This window comes from Rhea pennata, chromosome 4 (genome assembly GCF_028389875.1).
Source record: "Rhea pennata isolate bPtePen1 chromosome 4, bPtePen1.pri, whole genome shotgun sequence".
Lineage (NCBI taxonomy): Eukaryota > Metazoa > Chordata > Aves > Rheiformes > Rheidae > Rhea > Rhea pennata.
Window position 1 is genome coordinate 75,142,452 of NC_084666.1, and position 25,968 is coordinate 75,168,419.

A 25,968-nucleotide genomic window follows, 5' to 3' on the forward strand; every position below is an offset into this window, starting at 1 on the left:
TACAGCAACACAGACTTTGATTGTTTCCCTTTCCACCTTATGAACAGTAGTTTACACTATTTCATTCGTATGTTAGGACATTTAATCAAACAGTTGGAACTTTTGAAGAGCTCCAGACCTACCTTGAGGGTTATGTGGCTAACCTGGCCCGCGCTGATGAAAAGCGACATGCAAAGTAAGTGCGATCGTTTGTTAGACTCATCTTGATTAGGTAATCATAAAAATGAATGTTAGCTATGCCAGTACCAGCATGGATGGTAGCTGGTGGAGAGGAGCCATTAGGAATGACACCAATCACTGTAATAAAACTGTATTCCTATGCTTATTGAGTCAAAGGATTTTTTTTCTGGAACAAAAATTATATAGAATATCAATATATTGACTTCCAGCCAAGGACTCACAAAGCAGGCTATGTTTATGTATACAGCAGAAGAAGAGAGCACTTACTGGATCATTTCTGTGAACACAAACACAGTGCTAAATGTCTACTGTATTTCTCAGTCACAAGGAGACTGCTGCTTAGATAATTGTTTGAGATTATAAAATTTATTTTTAACAGTAAAAAGATCACCATTCTTCATATTTCAAAGATGTTAAAAAGGGAAATACTAAAAATGTTATACAAGTCATTCTTACTGTTTTCCAAGTATTGAGTATAGCATTTTTGTTATAAAATGGCCTTTTTTGCTATAAAAAGCTTCAAATGACTTTTGAAAAAAGTATTTTTCATGAAAGCTATTCATTTCATTTTTTTACTAGTTCTGTCTACTTTCAGGAAGACCTAGATAACCTCAGTAAGCAGCTATCATTTAATGTTTAAAATAGTTTTAATAAAATAGATAATGTTAATATACACTATTACTGATTAAATTATTTTGTTTTAGGAGTTGATGTGATTTGTCATGAGCATCACAAGTTGCAACTTCATTTTAATCAGAGCCAAAACATAATATTATAGCATTTCACACTTGCTGGGTAACACATGGTAGGAAACTCCGGGGTCTTTTCCATCTCTCATCTTTTCCCCCTTTTTTAAAAACTACCAGAGTGAAATGTAACGTTGCAAAGATTTAATCTGTTCAGAATTTAAATATTTAAATTTTGGTCCTATCTGAATAATTCATATACATTTATTAGAAATGAAATGAGGATTGTTTCTATACCCTATCAAAAGAAAACCAAAGACTGAAAAAAATGCAAGTGTACTCAAGTGATGTAGTTATCATTTGTACTGTGATGGTAAATTCTCTCACTTGTAAAACCCCTGAAATTCACCACAGGAGTTAATAAAACTGGATTACTATATAAGAGAGAAATTGCGATTTCAAATGGAAGAATTCAGACATAAAAAGAAAATCTGTTTTTTATGTTTCAGTGTAACAGTGGTGTTGTTAAAGGATTTGCTTTTAGCTGTGCACTATACATATAGCTTGTCTGTATCTGATTTCAACTTGAGCACCACTGGAAGATTAGCAAAATATGTTTTACTTCTGACAGAAAATATAGGTGTACTTTTATTTCTGATCATTCTGCTGGACTGATACACAGTCCTTCAGAAATTGATTCTCCAACTTGGAGTGCCCTGAGTTTGTAAGCTGACCATATAATTATGAATCTCATCATGGATCAGCACTTGGTAAAAATACCATTGTCTGTACTTAGTGAACTTTAGTAGCAGTTCAGTTCTAATTTACGTGTAAAGGATGTCCAGAAAGAAAATACTTTTACATGGAAAAAAGTCAAGATCATGTTTGGGAATGAGAAGGCTTTTATCTTCTTTGTTTACAGAGGTAAACAGCCTTATTAGAGCACTGTAATCCAGCTTGCTCACAGGGAAAATACTAATCTGTGTTATTTTTTTTTAACTTAGAAGATCCCTCTGTGGACAGCTGACCAGAGAGGTCTCTCTGGAGATGATACAACTGAAGGAGAAAGTAGCCCAGTTCCCTTCTTCTCCGTTCCAGAATTTGGAAGTTGTCACAACTCTGGGCGTTGGTGGGTTCGGAAGGGTTGAGCTTGTAAGAGTTTGTTTTAAACATATGCGAGTAGTTCTCAATCTCACATAATTGATTTGACTGCTAAAACATTTGGAGGATTTTAACATTTAGTCTGCATGCTTGTATCTCTCAGACAGAGATAACTCCATGTAGAGTAATTCATAGTCAATATGTATTTTTTTGACTTCGACTTTCGGTGAAACAAATCTATTGTCTTATACCCTCATTTCTTGCTGTTTAAAGTATCTTTCTGGTCGCTAGACTTATTAATCCATGTTGTGCCTGTAGAATTTACAGATGTGTCTATCTGCATCATTTTCCAAGACCGCAGACCAGAGATTCTGTCTGGACTTAAAGTAATCTCCAGCGTCACATATTCTTTGTTATTAGAATTGCCTCAGTGTGCCCCACAGCAACTATAACGAGTGTGATGTAGAGTTAAGCTGTGTTTATTTAGAAACAATTTATAATGGCTCTTCTGAGCCATTCCTTGTGTTTCTGGGTTGGGAAGAGCTTTGTTAGAGTGGAATCTTAAAATACAGACTCCTCAGGCTCAGTAGCAAGCATCTGAAAAAAATGTGAAGTTTTCTATAGACCACTGAAGTTGATGGTAAATCAGTGGGGGCTAAGTGATTTTAGTGAACAGAAAAATCCTTTGCAGTAATTAGACATTAGCTATTGTTTTATTGTGATTCATACTTCATAAAACAAAAGAGAAATTCTTACAAGCTGTTCCACATTTGATGACAGCCAGCTGTGGGAATGCTACAACATCACCTGGAAGATAAAATATGAATAAAATTCCCAGACAGCTGCAAAACACTGAGAGCTGTTTATTTGGTTTCCATGAAGCACTATTTTAACTTCAACCTTTTTATTGTATCTTTTATAAAATTTTAGTGTACTGTGAAATCATTCGTAAGGATTCATCGTAAACTCCTCTACTTTTTGTTCATCTGTATTATGTTAATGTTTGGAAAGCTTAATTGAAATTGAAATTGTGCTATACACTAATTGTAAAATACAGTACCTATGCAAACTGCTGATATTTTGCTTACATAAATGAGTAAAGAGAACATTTCTCATTTAGAGGGGAAGATAGATTTAGATTTCTATTTAAAGATAGAAAAAAAAAAAAAAAAAACGGTGCCTGGTTTAAAATTATGCAGAATGGTTCTGCAGAAAATCTGGACCTCATCCATAGTTACAACTATCAATTTCAATCCTATGCTGTATCCAAAGTGAATATTTTGTGTAAGAGCAGGTTGGTAAAACTTGCTTCCTTTACCTCACATATACTCATCATTTTTATTCACAGGTTAAAGTGAAAAATGAGAACATGACTTTTGCTATGAAGTGTATAAAGAAGAAGCATGTAGTGGACACCAAACAACAAGAGCATGTCTACTCTGAGAAGAAAATCCTCCAAGAGATATGTTCTCCATTCATTGTAAAGTAAGTTGATCCTAGTGTTTCCTTAAAAGTTGACGTACTTAACAGTATTAAGGATCAGGTTTGACATGCATAAATTCTGGAGAAAAGTCATTGTGAATTTTGCATTTTATTTTGTTTCTCATAAATTGCTGCTGCTTATCTCCACAGACTATACCGCACATTCAAGGATAGTAAGTATGTATACATGCTGCTAGAGGCCTGCCTTGGAGGGGAATTGTGGAGCTTGCTGAGAGACAGGTAACAAAAAATGAAGTGGAACCTTATCCTTTAAAATCAGCAGTCAGGTGCATGCATCTGTTGAATAGGTTCTCTATTTTACTGAACTGATACAGCTCTGTTTCAGAGCCCAGTATTGATAAGGGATCAGATTTTCCAAATCCATACCTCTTCAATACTTTGGATACCGTTCTTTCTTCCCCACTCCCTGATAAGTTTAGAGAGTTTGGTGAGCAATCCTCATTTCTTTTGCAGACACCAGATGCTGAAAGTAAATACGTCCTGTTGGGTTCAGAGAAGGGCCAGTACATTCCTGAAAACCTGCCAGTCTCACTCCATTAATCTCGCTATCAATTCAAACATTGAAGATGAGAAAGGAAGCAACTGGGGCATTTAGCAAGTCATGAAGGCCGCTTTCCCTAGACCTGACATGAGTCAATGCCAGCATGTTTTCTTTAATTGTGCCTCAGTTTGCAATGTCTGAGTGCTTTTAGTGGAGTAGTGTATTAGTGGAGGTATTACAGGATGAGAATGGGATCACATGAGCGTTGTACTTTGAACTGCCTGGAGCACATTACCACTGCAATTGCCTGTTCTTAGTTTCAGTATGTCTCCATGGCCCCTTTTATGTAGGTAAAGGAAATTACATTTGTCTCTAGTGATGCTGTGCTAGTCTCTCTGGATTTGCTGCTGCCCATTACCACAGTACACCATGTCTCCATGCAGTGTAGACAAAGTGCTATAAAAACCTGAATGGCAGCTTTATATACAAAAGGAGAGGGAACTACAGGGTTTGGGAGGAGGAGGAGTGAAGTGCTCCTAAGATGAGGCATTTTGTAATCAGTTAACTTGCAACCAAGCAGCCTTTTCCTGCTCAGAACTATGGCATGTACCATTGCCGTAAGAATATTATGCCATTTGTTGCTGAAGGGTCAGTGATGATCCTAAGAACTATCTACAAACACAAAATACAGAAAGTAGACAGTCTGTATGAGGGAGGGTGAAGCACCTCTTAGCTAACAAGGAAATTCCTGCTCTAGCTTTAAGTGTCTTGGGATCTTTGGTAGCTATACAGGCAAGACATTTGCCTTCATGAATTTGTCTGAAAATGCTAATCCAGAGTAAACTGGAAATGCTTCCAGTGGAACAGAAACTACTCTTAAGTGGAAGAAGTGCATACTATTTTCCCTTTTGCTATCATTGTGATCAGTTTTTTGAATGCACACAGCAGGAGGTGCATGTGATAAAACTCCTTTCCTTTCATGTTTGATCAAAATGTGAGCAAGGTTTCCTCACAATCCTTGATTGCTCTGTAGGAACATTACTTTCTGAAAGGCAAAATCTCGCAGAGGTGAGATTATGACTTTGATATTCTCCATACCAGTGCTTGTTGTGGAGCCATATGTGCCCCCTAAAGCAGAACTTATTTGTGCAGCACACACGTGTAGACACTGCAGAGAAGTCAGTAGAGATTGTCTCTTTTCGTTGTTTCTTTATGTACACAAAGATTGGAGTCTGTTAGAATGGAAACAACAAAATTTTGCAAGAAATACGATTATAATTCCATTGAAGGTACTCTTGAGTTATTATGGTACTGCTATCCTAACAGAATGCTTGGTTTGTTACACATTTGGAAGTGTTGTCCTTTGGAGTAGGTAAGAGATGAGAAGTAAAGATCTTGTTCCCTTTCTTGCAACAGAAGGCATGTAAGGCAAATTTCTGTTTGTGAAGGTGAGGGGCTGTGCTCTGTAATACCACCTGGCATTTCAGTCGTATGCAAAACTCTGTCTTCAATTTTTATTTTAAACTGTGCTGTAGTTTGGCTGTATACTGTCACCTACTAGTTGTATTTTATTACTGAGTGAGTAATAACATGCAGTGTGTCCAGAGCTTTGGAATTTTTGCAATGAGAGGTACTGTATCAAAGTAAAGTATTATCACCAGTCAAAACGATCTTGAAGAAAGGCTGTCCAATGAAATGACATTTGACTCAGTCTTTAACCACGAGGGACATACTGAACATTACAGCAAAAAAGCTGTTAATATTCTGAGTGTTACATCTTATCTACTTAATGAGTGAAACTTTTTAAGAAGTGAATTCTGTCTACAAGGATAGTGATTATTTTTGTTGCAGAGGCAACTTTGATGAATCCACTACTAAGTTCTGTGTTGGGTGTGTGACAGAGGCTTTTGACTATCTACATCATATAGGAATTATCTACAGAGACCTGAAACCAGAAAATTTAATTTTGGATGCTGAAGGATATATAAAACTGGTAAGATATAATGTTATCGTTTTGAACCTGTTTCCTTGCAAGAGGATATAAATAGGCAGCATGTAATTAACAGTGTCAGGATTCTGGAGTTTAGTATCCCTCCCTCTTCAGAGAAAAAGAAGGCAAATTACTGATTGAGCAGAGAGGAACAAAGGCATTGCAAAGACATTACAACCCCACAAATAAACTGGGGATTTGCAGCTCTAAGAGCTCTCGCCACAACATCTACAGCAAAAGTAATTTATCCCAGCAGCCAGTCTTAATATAAAGGCAAGAGTCACATTTCCCAGGTGTGGAATTACCTCCCTGTCCAGCCTTAAGCAATTTTAGACTTAACATTGTTTCTGTAGTTAGGGAACACAGTGAAGAGCCCCCAGCTGACTGGACGGTGACAGTGAAAACCGGAAATAGAGTATGCTTCAGAGAGCTTGAAACATCCACACTGAGGACAGTGAACAACCCATCCTTCTTCATGGGCTATAAGTCCTGGTCCTCAAAGAAAGCATGGGTTGTTCTGTCCAAAAAGGGACTCATTCAGGAAATTACCCGTGAGAGTAAATGAGACTGTTCTATAACATTCAGTAATCTAGTGGAAATACTTCCTTCTTCACAGTAATACTGTATCATTGTCTTAGCTGTAACATTGGCAACTGTGAGATCTCTGCAGGAGATGTGGAAGCAATTAAGACCTTAAAGCTTCTCAGTGCAAAACACCTCTACTTTATGCAACATGTGTTGATTTTAAACAGGTTGATTTTGGATTTGCAAAGAAGATTGGATCAGGGCAGAAAACATGGACGTTTTGTGGAACTCCTGAGTATGTTGCCCCTGAAGTCATTCTGAGTAAAGGCCATGACTTCAGCGTGGATTTTTGGTCCCTTGGGATTCTTGTGTATGAACTCCTTACTGGCAGGTGAGAGTCTCCTACTCCCAGGTTCTTTCCTTGTGTGTTTTAAGTTATTTTTAAAACAGTTTGCCATTTTTCTCATCAGTAAACAGGAAAAACTTGCAAAATGATACTTCGTTTTGCTTCTTTCTCATACCTTATCTTCCCTCATTTCAGAAATGTTTCAGACAACCGTACGGGGGGCCATGTTCTTGGTTGTGGTTTATCCATCCAAGAAAAGGGCCAGGCACAGGCTATAGGTGGCTGGTGGAAAGATACTTTAGCTGATGAAGGTGTACCTGTTCTTTTCTCCTTTAGTGGGTGAAGGGGTGCAGTGGGGTAGGTGAACTGTAAGCGAGGCTCTTTCCTTGCCCCTGCACACACTCCCATGGTGACTCTTTTTGACTGCTCTACATTAATACAATGTGGAAGCTTCTCTGATTCAGGCTGTGCCCAGAGCTTGTTTAGACCAACACATAAGGTCATGCATTTCCCTGGTACCTACAGGAAACTTTCCAACTCCAAACCTTGCTAATATCTTAAATATGCAAAAATTCATGTTGTAAACCTCGGGAAGTGATGTTTTCTGTATTTTCAAATATTCTTTTTGGTGAAAAATGGCCAAATCTGCTCTCACCCGCCATTCTGTTTAACAGTGTTGCTTGCTTTTTCTAGTCCACCATTCTCTGGGGCTGATCAAATGATGACCTATAATTTGATTCTCAAAGGCATTGAAAAACTGGATTTTCCTAAAACAATAACAAGGCGGCCTGAGGATTTGATCCGCAGGCTCTGCAGGTAGGTGGGGTAGTTTGTGGCAGAGCGTGAGGGTGGACAGATTAAGTCATTTAAGATCCAGACTAAAGTGTTTCTGAACTTCATTGAACATCATTTTGCTTAACATTGATCCATTCTGATTATATTTGGTATGTCTGGATGTCTCTGAGTGTTTGTCACACCTCTTAGTCTGCAGAGAGATCATCTACAAACCCAGGCTCTGGGTTTTTTCCTTGGGATGTTATGGATTTTCCTGCAGTTTTCTGAATCACATCTTAGGGCAACTTCATTTAACTGAGGGCTGTGCAAGGAGCTGAAGAATTTTATTCTATTGGTTAAGTGCAGTATCTTAAAAAATGCCCCCCAAATTATTTACAATTATATACAGAAAGCTTGGGGCGCTTACAGACTGACTTAAGACCATTAGAATATGCAGAGAAATGAGATATTTCTAAGAGGCCTATGTAACTCAGGAGTGTTAGTGCATAGTCCCGTGTACAGCCTATGGCTGGTGACACTGCTGACTCTGAACTCCCAGCGCTGGAGGGATCTCGCCTGTGGCACTAGAAACAGGACACACCATGTTTGTGCGATAAGAGTGAAAGGATTTCTGTAGCTGCAAATTTTGCACTGCCTCCTTTTGTACCTCATAGACAGACCTGTTTGCCAAGAAGCAAAAGATGTGTAACTAAAATTCCAACCAATTCATTTCCCTTCCTGGTTCTCAAAGCAGAGTGACGCTGTCTTGACTTCCTGGAAGGTTTTCTTTTCCCAGAAGAAGGGAGCAGTGAGCAACACTTGATTATTCCTCCTTATGTGCCCACATGTTGTATGCAAGCTTCCTGCCTGTGTAACTGTTAATGCAAGCAGCCAAAGGCATATGTGGTCCTCTATGATTTTCTTTTCCAAAAAATAGGATTTTTTTTTTTGAATTCTTACCTTTAATTCTTTTTTTCTTTTTTAAGGCAAAATCCTACAGAAAGATTAGGCAATCTGAGAAATGGAATTAATGACATCAGGAAGCATAGGTAAGTGAAGAGACACTTCTGCCAAAAAGAAAATTAGGTTTTGAAGTTGAAAATAATTTTTATTATATTAGAACTCTGTTCAGTAAGCCCTTGAGGTTCCAGGCACTTCAGATTGTGTAATAGAAATATCTCCATTGCTATCACTTCTACTTGCTCCTACAGCAGGCAACAGAATAAACATAAATCCTTAGGATGACCAGTTAGAAACATGGTAGTGTTTACTGGTTTTGTCATGAGTTGTTGATGTGGGAGTTTAGTTCAGGTCTCAGAAAAATCAGTGCTGCTTGTATGGGATTATCTGCACTGTTAGACCTCCAGACTTTAATCTAAAACCAAGCAGTTGCTGTTGAAGAATGATAGTTAAGAGCTCTAGAGCAGTATTAATGTTTTGTCCTCTTTCTTCTAATGAAAAACCCTCTTGTCTGCTCTTGAAATTTTTGGATCATTCTCTGTATAGTGTTTGTAGTAGCAATATATTTGCCTAGCATCTCTATCTCATTTTTTTTAATTGCTATCTCAGTTAACAGTCAGGCACCTCACTGGGCAATTACTGTTATCTCTATTGGTACTTAGTTAAGCTCTAATAATAGGTAAACACTTCCTCACAGCTGGCATTGCCCAGAACTTGGGAAGGACACCAGTCTTTGTACTGCAGTGGTCATTTTTTAGAATACATTTCTCTGCAAAATCCCTAGCTTTTTACTTGCTGTCCACCAGTGGCATGATCTTTACCAGGGGCCAGCTGCCCCAGCACGCACCCAGTATTGTCCACACTGAAACCTATGGTGCCACCTGAGCTGCCCAGATTAAATCTCTCTGTAGGGAGGGTTTACCCAACAAAAATTATGCTTCCAGTTGCAATGTAGACATATGTTGTAGGAGGCAGAGACAAAGAAGGTTGAAGGTTTAACTCATCTGTGTGCATTTCAGTGAAGAACAGCATTACCCTGGCACTATTTCAAGCCAAGTGTTTTTGAACTGTGCTGCGTTTCACTTACCTTACTTGTTTTGCTTTATGCCTGTCTCTCAACTCCACCATCTTCAAAGGCTACCTTTCTTACTTTGTTTCTACATTTCTCTGTCCTAGAGCTATTTCTGGGTGGTATTATCACTATTTTACCCTGTTCCTGCAAAATGACTCACATGTGGAGATGTCAAGAGATGAACATTTTCTTTTTTGTTTCATTCTGTGATCATTTTGTCAGTATCAGTGGGAACCATACTTTTAAGTTCAGTCTTCAGTGCATTAGACATTTCCTGCTTTTTCTTTTTCTCTGAGTTATTCCTAAGGCCTGTGGTTTGTGACTGGGAGAAGAAGCACTTTGACACTTCTGTTTGAAACCTCTTCTCATGTTGCTAAAAGAAGGTGAAATTCCTGGGGCGAGGGCATTTGTGCATGACTGTGCTTGCACATGTGTGTCCACATACATGCACCCATGTGCACTGACCTGGCTGCACTCCTGTACGGAGGAGTTGCAACATACCCGATGGCCCTGAAGCTCCCCTTGCTACCGCACCCTTGTAAGGCAGTTCTCAGGTGTCCCTGTTCTAACAACTGTGTTGTCATGTGCAAGGAAGTTCCTGTGATAAAATGTTTTATAGCCCTTGTTTTCATGTTGTTAAGCTTTTAATTATATAGTGCTTCAAAGAGAAAATAGTGTCTCTCTCTCTCTGTCTCTCTCTCTTTCATTTCTTTTTAATTAGGTGGTTGAATGGTTTTAACTGGGATGGTCTGAAAGTGAGGAAATTAACATCACCTTTAAAAAGAGAGGTATTGGGTTTCAGCTTTCAATATCATAATGCTTTGCTGTTGCAAAGGTGTGCTTGGCTGCAATGAAAGAACTCATGTCAAGTGCAGAATTTCCCAAAGAAACACTTGCATTTTTATAGCTCACCATTTTTAGTGAAAGTTGAAGGAAGAAAAGAGAGACCAGCACGTGAGAGAGAACTTAAATTCCATTAAATAGTGGAAATATTATTCTGCCTATGTGCTTAGCATTAGATTTTCACCACTATTAAAATAAATGGTGCTTGGTGAGAGATGAGTAGTGAATTGCCATATTTTCTTGGGCAATGGGCACATTATTAAGATGCGCTGTTCACTGACCGTGCAGAGTACAAGTTCCTGTATTCTCATGATATTGAATTAGAGCTCAGCCTTGAATAAGCTTCCTGTTTTAAACAGCACGTTTCTCTCTGCCCTAATGATAAAATAGTGAGGGTGGGGAATTTGAAGTTTCCTTAATAATAATAAATAATAATTTTGGGGTCTTCTCTGAGTAGCTACTACATGATTGTAGATGCAGTCTTAAATGAATTTGAATCAAAACTGTATTCACTGTGGCCTTGTTTTCTTACTAACTTTTATCGGCTTTGGATGAGGTCTAGCATTTGGTAATATCTGGAGAGTGTTTTTCTATAAGGAGACGAGTATCTTTGTTCTGTTGTCAAGCTAATTCTTTGGAGTTTTATCTTTAAAGAATGATGAAATGCTTTCATTGAAAGAAGTCATCCGTACCATATTAGCCTTTCATTCCTCCACTGGCAGCAATAAAATGTGGTGCATAATTAATGGAAAGTATTTTCAAAACATACCTTCTGAAACAGCCTTTTGTTTTTGTTTTTGATGTCCTAGCTGTCTGGACCCACTGACTACAGCTACTTTGACTGCTATCCACCTGAAGAGGGAACGCCTCCGGATGAACTTTCAGGCTGGGACAAGGATTTCTGAGAATTTTTCTGCCAGGACATTTATAGAGAATCATAGGCATCAATTCTAAACCTGTTCACTTGTTTCTCGAGTAAAATTACAGTACACAAGGTTTTGTGACAAATGTGATGTTCCCCAAAGAATAGAAGACAATACAGCAAGCAGAATGTGCTTGAATAATGCACCAAATTCTGTGTTCATCTTTTGTAACAAGGGCATCCATTCAGTCAGCAGATGCAACCTGAATATTTTTTAGTACAAAATGCTTCTATGAACGTCTTCTGATGCTATTGGTTGGATGTATAGTTTTGCCAGTGGAAGTATCACTAGCTAAAATTTTGCTATTAGCAAGGTTATCATATTTCTTTACTTTGAATGAAAAAGAGAAATATTAAAAGACAATAAGTTTGGAGCATTTGTCAACAGCTGACACTATAGGCATTTATTTTTGCCTTTTATTATGCCTACTGTGTGTTTTGCTTTTTCCAGTAATAGCCAGTGTGGCATCTATCCAGCAGCATGCAGAAAAAGAAATTTTCTAAAAGATTGATTTGATTTGATTCTGCAGCTAAAAGGGCATCACTGTGGAAACAGTCTCTCTGTCAGTCTAGTTTTGCACAAGATTGAGTGTGTGAGACAGACTATAATGGGTCAAATGAAAATCCAATAAGAAACAAATTATATACATTATAGAAGTTGTCTTGAGAATCAGACTGTGGTATGCATTTCCCTAACTGCTTCTAAGAGCTATGTCCTTTTTTTAATGCTTTACTTTTATATAGTGGGAAGATAAAATAGATTGAAACATGGCATTTGCTTTGCAGGAAAGAAAAAAGTATAGAATCCTATTTTTTCCCCTTAAATATATTTTCAGAATGTTTTCATTGATATATAGGCAGAAAATTTTGTGCTGAACTCCTAGGTCTGTTCACATTCGAGGTAAAACTCTCACCTACTTCAATGTCCCGCTTTTTTTTCCAGCTTGTTTGTCATTCATTTATCAGTGCCAACACTGCTCTTGGCCCCAGCAGGCAGGGAGGTGGCACCTCTGCTAGAGATGGTGCTCGGCCGTCTCCACCTGAGAGCACCCCGCAGGACCAGGAATCAGCAGCTAACTGTATCCTCTGCCTTGTGTGGAATGGGCACACAAATGACTCAGCACAGGAAGCATCCTGCTTTCCTTTTGCCTCCATGGTGTGAATGGGGTAAGATGACCTAGAGATAAGGCCTTCTTTCTAGGGCCATACTGCACCTCTCTGGGTCTTTCTTAAAACTAGATAATGCTTTTGTTTGTAAAAGCAGTTGGAAACTGTTTGATATTAAGCTTATTATTCTGTAAGAACAGCTGACAAGAAATACAACTGTAGGGCCCTTGATAAGTAAAAGAGATAAGGGTAGCTTTTGCCTACCACCGTTCTCTTTCAGGGGGCTGGCTGGTGACTGAACAATCGGAAAAAAAAAAAAGGAGCTGAATTGTCAAGGCTAATACTGTTTATTTTTAAAATTGCATGCAAACTAGTAGAAATCAGCATGGTGTTGAAGTTGCCTGGATGTATTGTCTATAAATAGAAAGGGGAAAAAGTAAACTCAGTGTTGAAAATGTTTGAATATATATGTAAAACAGATAGGAGTGGATGTTACAGCAAGGAATCCTGTAAGACTTTTGTATTAAGTGAGAGGAAACTACTGTTTGACATTTAGAGAATCTCTATGATTTTAGGCAGGTCTCATTCAGCCCAAGGTCTGTCCCTTTTTCGCTTTCCCTGGGCACAGTAGAGCTTCGTGGGAGTGTTAAAACAACAAAACTTAAGATCTGTTGGATTTTTACAAGTGGCCAAACATACAATCGTAGGATAAGGGTGTCAGTCCAGTTCTGAAGCCTGAAGATTTTTACCTCTTTCCCTTTTTGACTGAGAGCTTTGTTTTAGAGGCAAGAGTTTTTTTTTGTTGTTGTTGGTTTTTTTTTATGGAAAGTTTCATTTACGAACGATTACTAGTGAGCAACCCCATGCTCAGGCACTCTTACATGTAAACATGTTTTCCTGTTATTTTGTGTAGTGGTGGCTAGATCCCAGTTAAGGGAACATTCTGGAGTTCAATTTGGCCAGGAGCTTTAAGCCTCTTTTCATTAATAAATAAATAACATCCTTCTAACAGTCAGGGATCAGAACACAAGGTAAGCCTGGCGAGCTCTTTGAGTGACTCCCCGAGCTGCACAAGAGGCAAGTGCACGTGTCTGCCTCCTCAGACTCAAGTACTAATCCTCAAGGCATTGGGTACCTCTTCATCTGAAGCACAGCACATCAGTCCAGAAAGGAGGAAAGGACTGGTGGGATCGCCGTGCCCGAGGCAGACGCTCGTTCGGGCTGGTATCGTGAGCGCTGGCACCCGTAATCGTGGGCAGTCGCAACTTGTCTTCCTGGCACGTTACCTGTGCAAGCTGCTTGGTGGACAGGACCCGCCGGGAGCGATCGAGTAGTCAAAAGCGTCTGTTCCCCTCAGGAGTCGGTCCCCTCTCCTGTCTTCTTCTTGTAATCAGGGACTAGAGATAATGCCTCATTCTGCACATGGCATGCAAAACCACGCGACTCGGAAGGAATTAGTTTCTCTAAGTAAGTTGGCTTGCACACCAGCTGCAAGACTGGTGGGTAATTATTTTCTTCAGAATCCATGATTCGTTGCTTGCCATACTAATATTAGACCGCCGCCGCTGCTATTTTTGGGGGTAGCAGCAAGACGTCAGCAAGATCTACATCAGCCTTGAAGTGCATCCTTTTGCAGAACTCGTGAGTGTTCGGTTATAGCAGCTTCTGATATACTGTGACTGATTGGTAGTTGATAGGAGTTGGTAAAACGCTATTGAGAGAAGATGAAATCCTGATGTGCAGAAGCTGAGGGTAAACTCGGGCTGACCTCCATTAGCCGGTATTTCACTGATGTACAGCAACTGAGAACTGGCAAATGTAATTTTAAAGCTGGTCTGATGTACTTGCTGAGCCAGAAGCCATTGCGCTTACTGAGCTGCCGGCTAGCAACATCAAAAGACAGAATGAGTATTCCAATTAAATTATTGGGCTAATAGCGGGAGGCACAGCTGCTTAATAATCTAGTTTACTCACCAGGGAAGTAAAGTCCATCCCCAGGTAGATTGTCTTACATACTGTCTTGCTAAACAGAAAACACTCGAGAAAGAAACCACTTGTGCCAGGCCCCAGTGACCCGACCGACTGACCCGAGCTGGGCACAGTCCTGGCCTTCTGCCCATGGGCCCAGCGGCTCCAGCTCTCTGCCCAGATGCAGGACACTGGGGTCTGCACCCCCTCACTTTGTGGGAAGCAGGGTTCCTCAGCTGGTTTCCTGGGGACAGGCTGCCCTTCTCCTGAGGAGCAGTTGCAGTGTGGTGACTCTCCAGCCTCCTGTGGGGAGTTTGAAAGTTGCCAGGTACTTTCTGCTCTGTGCTGTATTTGGGAGAATGTAGTCTTTTGCTATTCTATAAAGGGAATATGTTGTAATCCTAAAACAAGGTGATTTGGAGGGAAATCCAGCCCTCAAATATTGCTGAGCAGCTCTCATCTTTCTAGAGGAGCATCTGCCTCAAGAGCATTTTAGTCTTGTACTGGACATTGAAAATACTGTGAAGGAAGTGATTTTGGCGAGAAAGTGTTACTCAACACCATACACCTCACCTTGAAGACAGAAATGGGAAGTATTGTCATGTAGCCAACATTGCGTTGTAAAGATGTATGAATTCTATTTTATGACAAGTTCTCTACAAACTGAACATTAGATTTGGTTAGCTTTATTGTTTGAGTTCGCATGTATTTTTTTTTATTAACAGCCGTTGACACGCTTAATTGTACAGGACACATATTTGTCTTTGCAACTATTACAGAAGACAACTATCAGAAACCAGCACCTTTTTTTGCTTGCAGGGTCTGCTGCCCACTGGTCATCCAAGCCCGCCTCCAGCTTAGCCTGTGGCAACCTCCGAGTGTTCCAGCGACACCAGGCCGAGGAGCGGGCCGACAGTGAGAAGGTTGCAAGGTGAGCCCTGCAGCACAGGCAGCCCGCTGCACTTCAGCTTTGGACTATCTGTAAAGTCGTGACACGAGCTTACATAGCTCAGCCCCTCAGAGATGGGCTGTTTTTCGTTAGCAAGACATGCAGCAGAACAGCAGTCTTCTGAGTCCTGGGCAGTGAACAGCTCTTTGTTGTCTGCAACTGTCTTTCATTTCAGTCAGAAGAAAAGCACTTTCTTCCATTTTTCAGTCTGTTTGACTTGCACATACATTGTTCAGCTTTTCTGCTGACCATTTGCCTTAGCAGAAGGTTTGCAGAGTTGGGCTCAGCCTTCTTAAACCATAGTTTAGCACCTTTCAAGCTCCTTGTGCCAAAAACCTAGGGGATGCAGCTGCTTGAATTTTATTCATGCGGGTATAGTAAAACTCAAAAAAAGCCACCCCCTTATCATCTTCTGCCGGCATACTTTTAAAGTTGTAGTTACAAATGAACCTTAATGTTATTGCTGGTTTTTTCAGTCTGATGGCAGTCAGTGACCAGCTGTTTTCCCTGTGCAGGACTTGATTTCCCTTGTTTGTATGGACATTTCGTACTGCAACAAAGGGAAGAAAAGCATTTTACAGAGCAGGAGAACATAGCTCTTGAACCACAAAATTCAATCCGGGGCCAATTTAGGTAAAAATAAATTAGGGAAGCTAAGTTAAAGAAAGAAAATGGTGCTGGAGTGTAACGATGTACTGCAAATGATGTATATCCTCAATACACTTGAGATGATGGATTTGAGACATGGGGATTTTTTCAGCTTTGTGATAGGCATGATAAGGTTAATATTCTGAGTGACTCAAACTGAACGGTTAAGTTTTGTGATAATTTAGCATGATTAATGCAAAAACAAATTTGCCTTAGTAAAATCACATGAATAAACATCAAAACCAAAGACCAAGAAAACCAACCCCAGCAACAAAACACTGATAATCCAGCCAGTTTGTCAGTTCTGGTGTGCAAAAGATTTTAAGTCAGCATAGGATGAAAAATTCACATGTGCCAGGTATGGTCATTGTCCTATCCCCTCAAAGAACTGAGCCACAGAAAGAAAAATGTGCATTTTACAGTTGTTAAGATGCTTGTTTTCATTGATCATTTTTGGTTGTTTATTGTAAGACTACAGCTATCATAGGTGACACCTCTTCTTCCCTTGGGCTAAAGGACAGAGGACCATTTCAACAAATCCTGCCAGTTTTTGGTCTCATTATGCAGCTTATTAGAGAGTCCTGGAAAAAGGTCTGCTGAGTAAATAGGGAAATGTAGGAAAGGGCTTTCCCTTGTGATACATGCTATCCATTATCAAAGAGCCAGAAGTCCTTAACGGGGTAAGTGTAGACAAAAAAAATTCATGCATTTCCATACGTCTTGTCATTTTTGCTCAGCCATGTTCGAGAGTTGTGTTTCAGAGAAGAAACAGAGTCTATTCTGAAAATACGTAGTTAACTTGTTTGGTTACATTGCAAATTTTCTTTAAGGCGTGTTGTAGGTACAGGAGATTCTTAAGTAAATGCAAGGATTCTTAAGAGTTCTGCTCATCTCAGCTATAAAGCTGTTTCCTAAAGGGTTTAGCAGCCTAGGATGGTGTAATTTGCAGAAGGAGTAACAGCAACACTCTTGATTAATTAAATTAATACAGTCATATTAAGGACAAGGGGAAGCCTGTGGGAGACCAGAACTTGCAGCCAAGGAGTTGCAGCATTCAAAGCAGAGAATTTGGAGTTAAATTATCTCAAAAAGGAAATACTGTGGATGTGCTCTTTACATTGCAGGGCTGGCCAAGCAGTTTGAAGCAAGTAAAGAGACAAAAATCTTTCTTTTCATTTCCCACCCTTACACACACACAGACACACACACACACACACACAGCTGGCAGGGAACATTGATCTCAGTTTTTTTGAGAAATGCACTTCTAGGCCATCAATAAATAACCATACAAATGAGCTGCTGTAGTTTATGGGAAGAGAAAGACAACAGCTATCTGGTTAAATATTTTGCAGAAATACTTACAAAAGTGTCATAAAACTTGTAACCATTTCCAATTTATTGCTTTGGCACTTGAACTGTGAAAATATTGGAAAAGGATTAGTGAATAATGTATTTATGGGGCTGCTGCCACCCAGTGTCAGATAACGGTATAAATATAATCAGGAAGACCACAGAGACGGGATTTCTACCAAAGGCCTCTAGGTTTGGAACAAATATCTTGAACGAGATATACTTAAAGGAGCAAGTATCTCCGTTTGGATTATGCTTCTCCTTTTTTCAGTGAGGGCACTGTTTCTTTCAGAGCAAACCAATCTGCGTTAGACGTCAGAGCTGAGGATCTACAGTGTGACAGCACTGAGCATCGTGGCCCTGACCCGCAGCCCCTGGCTCCAGGGAGCTGCCAGCCCACACGGCCCCCTGACAGCAGATGAACTTGTGCATCCCTGACATTTTCTGCATGTGCTGTGTGGAGCACAGCTGTGCGGTTTTGTAAGCTGAAATAAACTCTCATGTCAAGCCAGGGCCCTGCCTGGCATCAGTGCCGCAGGGGGAGCTCCAGGGGTGCCCGCGGTGCCAGACCAGAGCCCTGCCCAGGGGAGGCCTCAGGGGCAGCGGGGGGTGCTGGGGCTGGGAGCTACTGCTTGAGCAAGAGCTGCTTCCTTCTTGCTGCTGTGGTGCAGCTGATCCCTCACAAAGGCCTTTGCCAGCACAGGTGATGCCACGTGGGAGCTTTCTGCGTCCCCGCAGCTGTGGGCAGCAGCACCCGAGAAAAGAAAGCGAAAGCGGAAAGAAAAAGAAAAAGAGAAAGAAAAAGAAAAGAAAACTTGCCCAATCCCGCGCGGGGGCTCTCCGCGCACGGTCGCCCCGAGGCCGGGCTGCAGCGCGGGGCACCGCGGCGCCAGGCGGCGGCGGCGGCAGCTCCCGCCCGGGCAACGTGTGCGAGCGCCGGGCGCGGAGGAGCCCCCTGCGCGGGCGCCACCCCCGAGGGGCCGCTGCGGGAAAGCGCTTCCCTTCGGCGGCCGGGCAGCGGCGGGGCGCGTCTCCCCCGCCGCGGTAAGTCCGGGGCGGGCGGCAGCAGCTCCCCGGTGCCGCCCCTCCGCCCTCCCCGACCGCCCCCCGACGCCCGCCCCCCACCACTCCCCTCCGCTCCCCTCCCGCCCCTCGGCCCTCCCCGACCGCCCCCCGACGCTCCCCTCCCCGCCCCTCCGCTCCCCTCCCCTCGCTTCCCCTCCCCTCCCCGCCCCTCCGCTCCCCTCTCCCGCCCCTCCGCCCTCCCCCCGACCGCGCAGCGCCGCCGACGCAGCCGACAGTACCGGGCAGGCGGCGGCCGCGCCGGGAGCTGCGCGGAGCCTCGGGTGAGCAGCCGGCGCCGCGGCCGGGCACGGCAAAGCCCCGGCGGGAGGCTCGGCGGGGCCGAGGCCGTGCGGGGAGCCGGGGCCGGGGCTCGGCAGCATCTGCCGGCGGCTGCGGCAGCAGCTCGGGCCGCGGGGGGGGGGCGCTTGGGGGCGGCCGGAGGGTGCCGGGGGCTGCGCGGAGCCGCGCGGCGCCGGGAGCTGCTGCCGCTGCCGCGACGGCGCCGAGGCGCGGGCGGGGGGCGCGGGCGGCGGAGCGGCGCCGGGCCGGGGCGGCGGCGGGGCCGGGGCTGCCGGGGCGAAGGCGGCTCCGGCCGCTGCCGCCTGCGCTCGGAGAAGCGCTGCAAAAGCTCCTCGTGCTTCTGGCCGGGGGGGAAACGTTTTTCCGTCTCTCTTTTTCCCAGAAAGGTTTTGAGAGCGGGAGAGCCGCAGCGCAGAGGGGCGACGGGAGGTTCGTTTCCCCCCTCTCCTGCCCCCGACGACGGCTGCCGCTCCCAAGCCGGGAGCAGCGGGCGATGCAGCCGAGGGCCGTGCCGCCCGTGCGAGAGCCCTGGAGGTGCCGGAGAACCGGGCGCGCAGGAGCCTCCTGAAGCTCGGCAGAGGCAAGTGCGGGGCCCCGCGGCCCGGGGGGAGCAAGGCCGCGCAGCAGCACGGGCCGGGGGCCGCCCCGTTGCAGAGCGGCCGTGCCGAGAGGGGCCTGGGAGCGCTGCTGGACGGCGAGGCGCCCCGTGTGCGAGAAGGCCGAGGGTGTCGTGGGGGCCCTGGGAGGAGCGTGGCCAGCGGGCCGAGGGGGGTGACCCTGCCGCTCTGTGAGGCCCTGGGGAGGCCCCGCCGGGAGCCCTGCGTCCGGTTCTGGGCTCTTCTCGTTGGCCTTCTCGAGTCCCCCTGACACCTCAAGGGCACGGTGTCGGGGGCGTGGGGCCGGACTCTCTTTCAGGGGTGCCGAGCGACAGCACGCGAGGCGACGGGCGCAAACGGAAAGCCAGGAAGCTCCCGCTGAACGCGAGGAAGAAGCTGTGTGCCGCGAGGGGGACGGAGCACTGGAGCAGCTTGCCCGGAGAGGCGGCCGAGTCTCCTTCTCCGGTGACACGCAAAGCCCGCCTGGACGCGAGCCTGGGCACCGTGCTCGAGGCGACGCTGCTGGAGCAGGGGGCTTGGACTAGACGATCTCCAGAGGCGCCTCCAACCCTCCGCCCTCCTGTGGTGCTGCAGGACGACTGCGCCCGCCTCCCTCCGCCGGGCTCTGGGCCCCCTCGGTGACCCTGCCGGGAGCTCAGCGCGGGCTCCTCCAGGCCCAGCTCCTTCCAGCCACCCTGGGCACTGACAGGGCCGTAAATCAATCACTGTCACAACTTGCACATTCATGTCAGCGTTTATTATTGCAAACACATGGAGCAATTAGTTTATTAACGTTGTAAATGTGTGGAATAAACCTTGAGTCTTGCACAAGCACTGAATAAACACTGGAAGCGGCGGACGGCCTCTGCTCACGTTTCCTCCCCAAAAGTGCCTTTCGCCCCAGAAACTATCTCAGACGCGAAGTTCGGCCTGGTGCATGCCGGCCTCCCTGGCCTCGGGGCGCACGCGGGCGGACCCCCACCTCCGGTGAGGGTCCGCGGCCCCCCCACCCCCACCCCTCCCGCCGCCCGGCCCAGCCCCGAGCCCCCACCCTCCCCCAGGAAGAGCCCACCCAGCCTCTGCTTGGGGGCTCCCTACGGGTGACAGGGCCTCTGCTTTCCAGCCTCCCCCCACCAAAACGCAGCACTTAGCCTCCGTTCCTGAGCCCCCAAACACTCCTCCACCCTCTTCCTCAGCCCCACCAAACGCAGCACTTAGCCTCCCTTTCGAGCCCGGACATCGGTCCCATGCACACGCCTGGGAGCCGCAAACGCCCAGCTCTGGAACCAGCCCCCGAAGCTGCTTGCAGGGCTCCGAAACGCAGCACCCAACCCCTGCTTTGCAGGGCTGACAGCAGCCCGCTCCTGCTGCTCCTCAGCACCGCAAAGGCAGGACTGGGCCTCCGCTCCGCAGCTCTGCACCAGCCCCGAGAACGTGTTCTTCAGGCCCCACGAAAGGCAGCGTGCAGAGCTGGAGGCTGAACGCTGCCCTCGGGGGCTCGCGACCGGCTCTGGCGGCTCTTTGGGGCTCACAAACACAGAGCGAGCCCCCAAAGCAGCCGCCCGACCCGTCTGAGCCCCAAAGGGCAGCAGTTCACCCTCCCCGCTGCCACCCCACCAGCCCCTGCACCCCCCCCTTTTCACGCCCCCCCCAGCGCAGCCCCGCAGCCGCCGCTCCCGCGAGCGGCTCCCGGCCCCAGCGCGCCCGCGGCCCCCGCCCAGCCCCAGCGCTGCGGGACCCCCCGCTCCGGACAGCGGCGCCGCATCCCCGGCGCGCCCGAGCGCGGCTGCTCCAAGGCTCCCGGGCCCGGCGGCTCCCGGCAGCGGCGGGACGGAGGCAGGGAGGCAGGGCGGGCTCCGGGCCGGCTCCGTAGCTGCTTGCTGCCCTGCGGCGGCCCCGGCGGCGGCACCGAGCGCGGCCCGGGCAGCCGCTGCCGCCCCGCTCACCTCGGAGCCGCCGGGGCAGCGCTCGCGGCTGCGGCTGCCGCCGCCGCCGGCTGCGGGAAGCGGGAGCCCCGCGGACACCGAGCGCCGCCGCCCGCGCGCGCCCGCGACGTCGGGGGCCAAACCGGAGGCACCGCGCAGGCGCCGGGAAAAGCCGCTGCGCCCCGGCCACGCCCCCGGCCACGCCCCTCTCCGCCCCTCCCCCGACGGCGGCCCCGCCCCGCAACGGCCACGGCCCCGCCCCCCGGCCCCGGCCCCGCCCCTCACTGGCCCCGCCGCTGCTCTGGCCACGCCTCCAGCCGCGGCCTCGGCTCCGCCCACGGCGCTGGCCACGCCCCCGGCCGTGGGCACGCCCCTCGCCCGCCCCCAGCTCCCGCCCCGCACACGCCCCCGCCCGAGCCGCCCCCGCTCCCCGCCCGCAGCTCCCCGCACCGCCGCCGCCAGCCCCGTGCAGCACCGGCACCCGCGGGGCAGCCGCCGCCAGCGCCTCGCTCCCGCGCCGGCCACGCCCGAGCGCCGCGCCGCCTCCGCCGCCCGCCGCTGCTCCGCTCGCGCCGCTCTCGCCGCCCCCGCGCCGCGCCGCTCCGCCCGCGCTGCCCGACGAGCCTCTCGCCAAGCGCCCAGGCCCCGCGCGCAGCTCCCCGCGTCTCCGCGGCCGCGGGCGGCAGCACCCGAGCACCGCGGCCCCTCGCGGCAGAAGGGGCCCCGGGCTCGGCGAGCGCGGCTCCGCGCTGCGGCCCGCAACCTTCGCTGCGCCGCAGCCCTCGGCAAGCGGGAGCCGCTGGCCTGGAAGGGCTGGTGACGAAAGGCGCGAGGTTTGGGCTTCTGCCCCGCGCCCCGTGCAAAGAAAGCAAAGCGAAAACGGAAAGAAAAGAAAAGAAAAAGAAACGCGCCCGGTCCCGCCCGGGGGCTCTCCGCGCACGGGCGCCCCGAGGCCGGGCTGCAGCGCGGGGCACCGCGGCGCCAGGCGGCGGCGGCGGCAGCTCCCGCCCGGGCAGCGTGTGCGAGCGCCGGGCGCGGAGGAGCCCCCTGCGCGGGCGCCACCCCCGAGGGGCCGCTGCGGGAAAGCGCTTCCCTTCGGCGGCCGGGCAGCGCCGGGGCGCGTCTCCCCGCCGCGGTAAGTCCGGGGCGGGCGGCAGCAGCTCCCCGGTACCGCCCCGCCCCGGCGCCCGGTGCCGCCCCTCCGCCCTCCCCGACCGCCCCCGACGCCCGCCCCCGCCCGCCCCCCTCCCCTCCTCTTCGCTCCGCTCCCCTCCCCTCCTCTCTCCGCCCTCCCCGACCGCCCCCGACGCCCGCCCCGCCCCTCCGCCCTCCCCCCGACCGCGCAGCGCCGCCGACGCAGCCGACAGTACCGGGCAGGCGGCGGCCGCGCCGGGAGCTGCGCGGAGCCTCGGGTGAGCAGCCGGCGCCGCGGCCGGGCACGGCAAAGCCCCGGCGGGAGGCTCGGCGGGGCCGAGGCCGTGCGGGGAGCCGGGGCCGGGGCTCGGCAGCATCTGCCGGCGGCTGCGGCAGCAGCTCGGGCCGCGGGGGGGGCGCTTGGGGGCGGCCGGAGGGTGCCGGGGGCTGCGCGGGAAGCTGCGCGGAGCCGCGCGGCGCCGGGAGCTGCTGCCGCTGCCGCGACGGCGCCGAGGCGCGGGCGGGGGGCGCGGGCGGCGGAGCGGCGCCGGGCCGGGGCGGCGGCGGGGCCGGGGCTGCCGGGGCGAAGGCGGCTCCGGCCGCTGCCGCCTGCGCTCGGAGAAGCGCTGCAAAAGCTCCTCGTGCTTCTGGCCGGGGGGGAAACGTTTTTCCGTCTCTCTTTTTCCCAGAAAGGTTTTGAGAGCGGGAGAGCCGCAGCGCAGAGGGGCGACGGGAGGTTCGTTTCCCCCCTCTCCTGCCCCCGACGACGGCTGCCGCTCCCAAGCCGGGAGCAGCGGGCGATGCAGCCGAGGGCCGTGCCGCCCGTGCGAGAGCCCTGGAGGTGCCGGAGAACCGGGCGTGCAGGAGCCTCCTGAAGCTCGGCAGAGGCAAGTGCGGGGCCCCGCGGCCCGGGGGGAGCAAGGCCGCGCAACAGCACGGGCCAGGGGCCGCCCCGTTGCAGAGCGGCCGTGCCGAGAGGGGCCTGGGAGCGCCGCTGGACGGCGAGGCGCCCCGTGTGCGAGAAGGCCGAGGGTGTCGTGGGGGCCCTGGGAGGAGCGTGGCCAGCGGGCCGAGGGGGGTGACCCTGCCACTCTGTGAGGCCCTGGGGAGGCCCCGCCGGGAGCCCTGCGTCCGGTTCTGGGCTCTTCTCGTTGGCCTTCTCGAGTCCCCCTGACACCTCAAGGGCACGGTGTCGGGGGCGTGGGGCCGGACTCTCTTTCAGGGGTGCCGAGCGACAGCACGCGAGGCGACGGGCGCAAACGGAAAGCCAGGAAGCTCCCGCTGAACGCGAGGAAGAAGCTGTGTGCCGCGAGGGGGACGGAGCACTGGAGCAGCTTGCCCGGAGAGGCGGCCGAGTCTCCTTCTCCGGTGACACGCAAAGCCCGCCTGGACGCGAGCCTGGGCACCGTGCTCGAGGCGACGCTGCTGGAGCAGGGGGCTTGGACTAGACGATCTCCAGAGGCGCCTCCAACCCTCCGCCCTCCTGTGGTGCTGCAGGACGACTGCGCCCGCCTCCCTCCGCCGGGCTCTGGGCCCCCTCGGTGACCCTGCCGGGAGCTCAGCGCGGGCTCCTCCAGGCCCATCTCCTTCCAGCCACCCTGGGCACTGACAGGGCCGTAAATCAATCACTGTCACAACTTGCACATTCATGTCAGCGTTTATTATTGCAAACACATGGAGCAATTAGTTTATTAACGTTGTAAATGTGTGGAATAAACCTTGAGTCTTGCACAAGCACGGAATAAACCTTGAGTCTTGCACAAGCACTGAATAAACACTGGAAGCGGCGGACGGCCTCTGCTCACGTTTCCTCCCCAAAAGTGCCTTTCGCCCCAGAAACTATCTCAGACGCGAAGTTCGGCCTGGTGCATGCCGGCCTCCCTGGCCTCGGGGCGCACGCGGGCGGACCCCCACCTCCGGTGAGGGTCCGCGGCCCCCCCACCCCCACCCCTCCCGCCGCCCGGCCCAGCCCCGAGCCCCCACCCTCCCCCAGGAAGAGCCCACCCAGCCTCTGCTTGGGGGCTCCCTACGGGTGACAGGGCCTCTGCTTTCCAGCCTCCCCCCACCAAAACGCAGCACTTAGCCTCCGTTCCTGAGCCCCCAAACACTCCTCCACCCTCTTCCTCAGCCCCACCAAACGCAGCACTTAGCCTCCCTTTCGAGCCCGGACATCGGTCCCATGCACACGCCTGGGAGCCGCAAACGCCCAGCTCTGGAACCAGCCCCCGAAGCTGCTTGCAGGGCTCCGAAACGCAGCACCCAACCCCTGCTTTGCAGGGCTGACAGCAGCCCGCTCCTGCTGCTCCTCAGCACCGCAAAGGCAGGACTGGGCCTCCGCTCCGCAGCTCTGCACCAGCCCCGAGAACGTGTTCTTCAGGCCCCACGAAAGGCAGCGTGCAGAGCTGGAGGCTGAACGCTGCCCTCGGGGGCTCGCGACCGGCTCTGGCGGCTCTTTGGGGCTCACAAACACAGAGCGAGCCCCCAAAGCAGCCGCCCGACCCGTCTGAGCCCCAAAGGGCAGCAGTTCACCCTCCCCGCTGCCACCCCACCAGCCCCTGCACCCCCCCCTTTTCACGCCCCCCCCAGCGCAGCCCCGCAGCCGCCGCTCCCGCGAGCGGCTCCCGGCCCCAGCGCGCCCGCGGCCCCCGCCCAGCCCCAGCGCTGCGGGACCCCCCGCTCCGGACAGCGGCGCCGCATCCCCGGTGCGCCCGAGCGCGGCTGCTCCAAGGCTCCCGGGCCCGGCGGCTCCCGGCAGCGGCGGGACGGAGGCAGGGAGGCAGGGCGGGCTCCGGGCCGGCTCCGTAGCTGCTTGCTGCCCTGCGGCGGCCCCGGCGGCGGCACCGAGCGCGGCCCGGGCAGCCGCTGCCGCCCCGCTCACCTCGGAGCCGCCGGGGCAGCGCTCGCGGCTGCGGCTGCCGCCGCCGCCGGCTGCGGGAAGCGGGAGCCCCGCGGACACCGAGCGCCGCCGCCCGCGCGCGCCCGCGACGTCGGGGGCCAAACCGGAGGCACCGCGCAGGCGCCGGGAAAAGCCGCTGCGCCCCGGCCACGCCCCTCTCCGCCCCGCCCCCGACGGCGGCCCCGCCCCGCAACGGCCACGGCCCCGCCCCCCGGCCCCGGCCCCGCCCCTCACTGGCCCCGCCGCTGCTCTGGCCACGCCTCCAGCCGCGGCCTCGGCTCCGCCCACGGCGCTGGCCACGCCCCCGGCCGTGGGCACGCCCCTCGCCCGCCCCCAGCTCCCGCCCCGCACACGCCCCCGCCCGAGCCGCCCCCGCTCCCCGCCCGCAGCTCCCCGCACCGCCGCCGCCAGCCCCGTGCAGCACCGGCACCCGCGGGGCAGCCGCCGCCAGCGCCTCGCTCCCGCGCCGGCCACGCCCGAGCGCCGCGCCGCCTCCGCCGCCCGCCGCTGCTCCGCTCGCGCCGCTCTCGCCGCCCCCGCGCCGCGCCGCTCCGCCCGCGCTGCCCGACGAGCCTCTCGCCAAGCGCCCAGGCCCCGCGCGCAGCTCCCCGCGTCTCCGCGGCCGCGGGCGGCAGCACCCGAGCACC

The 25,968-nt window shown here is 50.9% G+C and overlaps 1 protein-coding gene and 2 long non-coding RNA genes across 5 annotated transcripts in view; all 3 read left to right on the forward strand.

Annotated features, from left to right (window-relative positions):
* The window catches only part of PRKG2 (protein kinase cGMP-dependent 2), a 32,536-nt gene extending 21,157 nt beyond the window's left edge, over positions 1-11,379 (forward strand). For 2 of the 3 annotated variants that reach the window (XM_062575095.1, XM_062575093.1), the window contains 10 exons: positions 77-175; positions 1,871-2,018; positions 3,316-3,452; positions 3,600-3,689; positions 5,803-5,944; positions 6,694-6,857; positions 7,506-7,628; positions 8,573-8,635; positions 10,340-10,406; positions 11,271-11,379. In XM_062575095.1, coding sequence (XP_062431079.1) covers positions 77-175; positions 1,871-2,018; positions 3,316-3,452; positions 3,600-3,689; positions 5,803-5,944; positions 6,694-6,857; positions 7,506-7,628; positions 8,573-8,635; positions 10,340-10,406; positions 11,271-11,366 — 1,129 coding nt within the window. In that variant the 3' untranslated portion in view covers positions 11,367-11,379. The remainder of the gene's footprint in view (positions 1-76; positions 176-1,870; positions 2,019-3,315; positions 3,453-3,599; positions 3,690-5,802; positions 5,945-6,693; positions 6,858-7,505; positions 7,629-8,572; positions 8,636-10,339; positions 10,407-11,270) is intronic. The other variant, XM_062575094.1, reaches the window with a different exon arrangement.
* A 7,287-nt stretch (positions 11,380-18,666) lies between these two features.
* Positions 18,667-20,222, forward strand: LOC134140207 (uncharacterized). The gene is made up of 2 exons (XR_009958344.1): positions 18,667-18,751; positions 19,153-20,222. It is a non-coding gene; the product is annotated as an uncharacterized LOC134140207 (long non-coding RNA).
* Positions 20,223-22,618: 2,396 nt separating this feature from the next.
* On the forward strand, positions 22,619-24,159 carry LOC134140208 (uncharacterized). The gene is made up of 2 exons (XR_009958345.1): positions 22,619-22,703; positions 23,115-24,159. It is a non-coding gene; the product is annotated as an uncharacterized LOC134140208 (long non-coding RNA).
* The last annotated feature ends 1,809 nt before the right edge of the window (positions 24,160-25,968 follow it).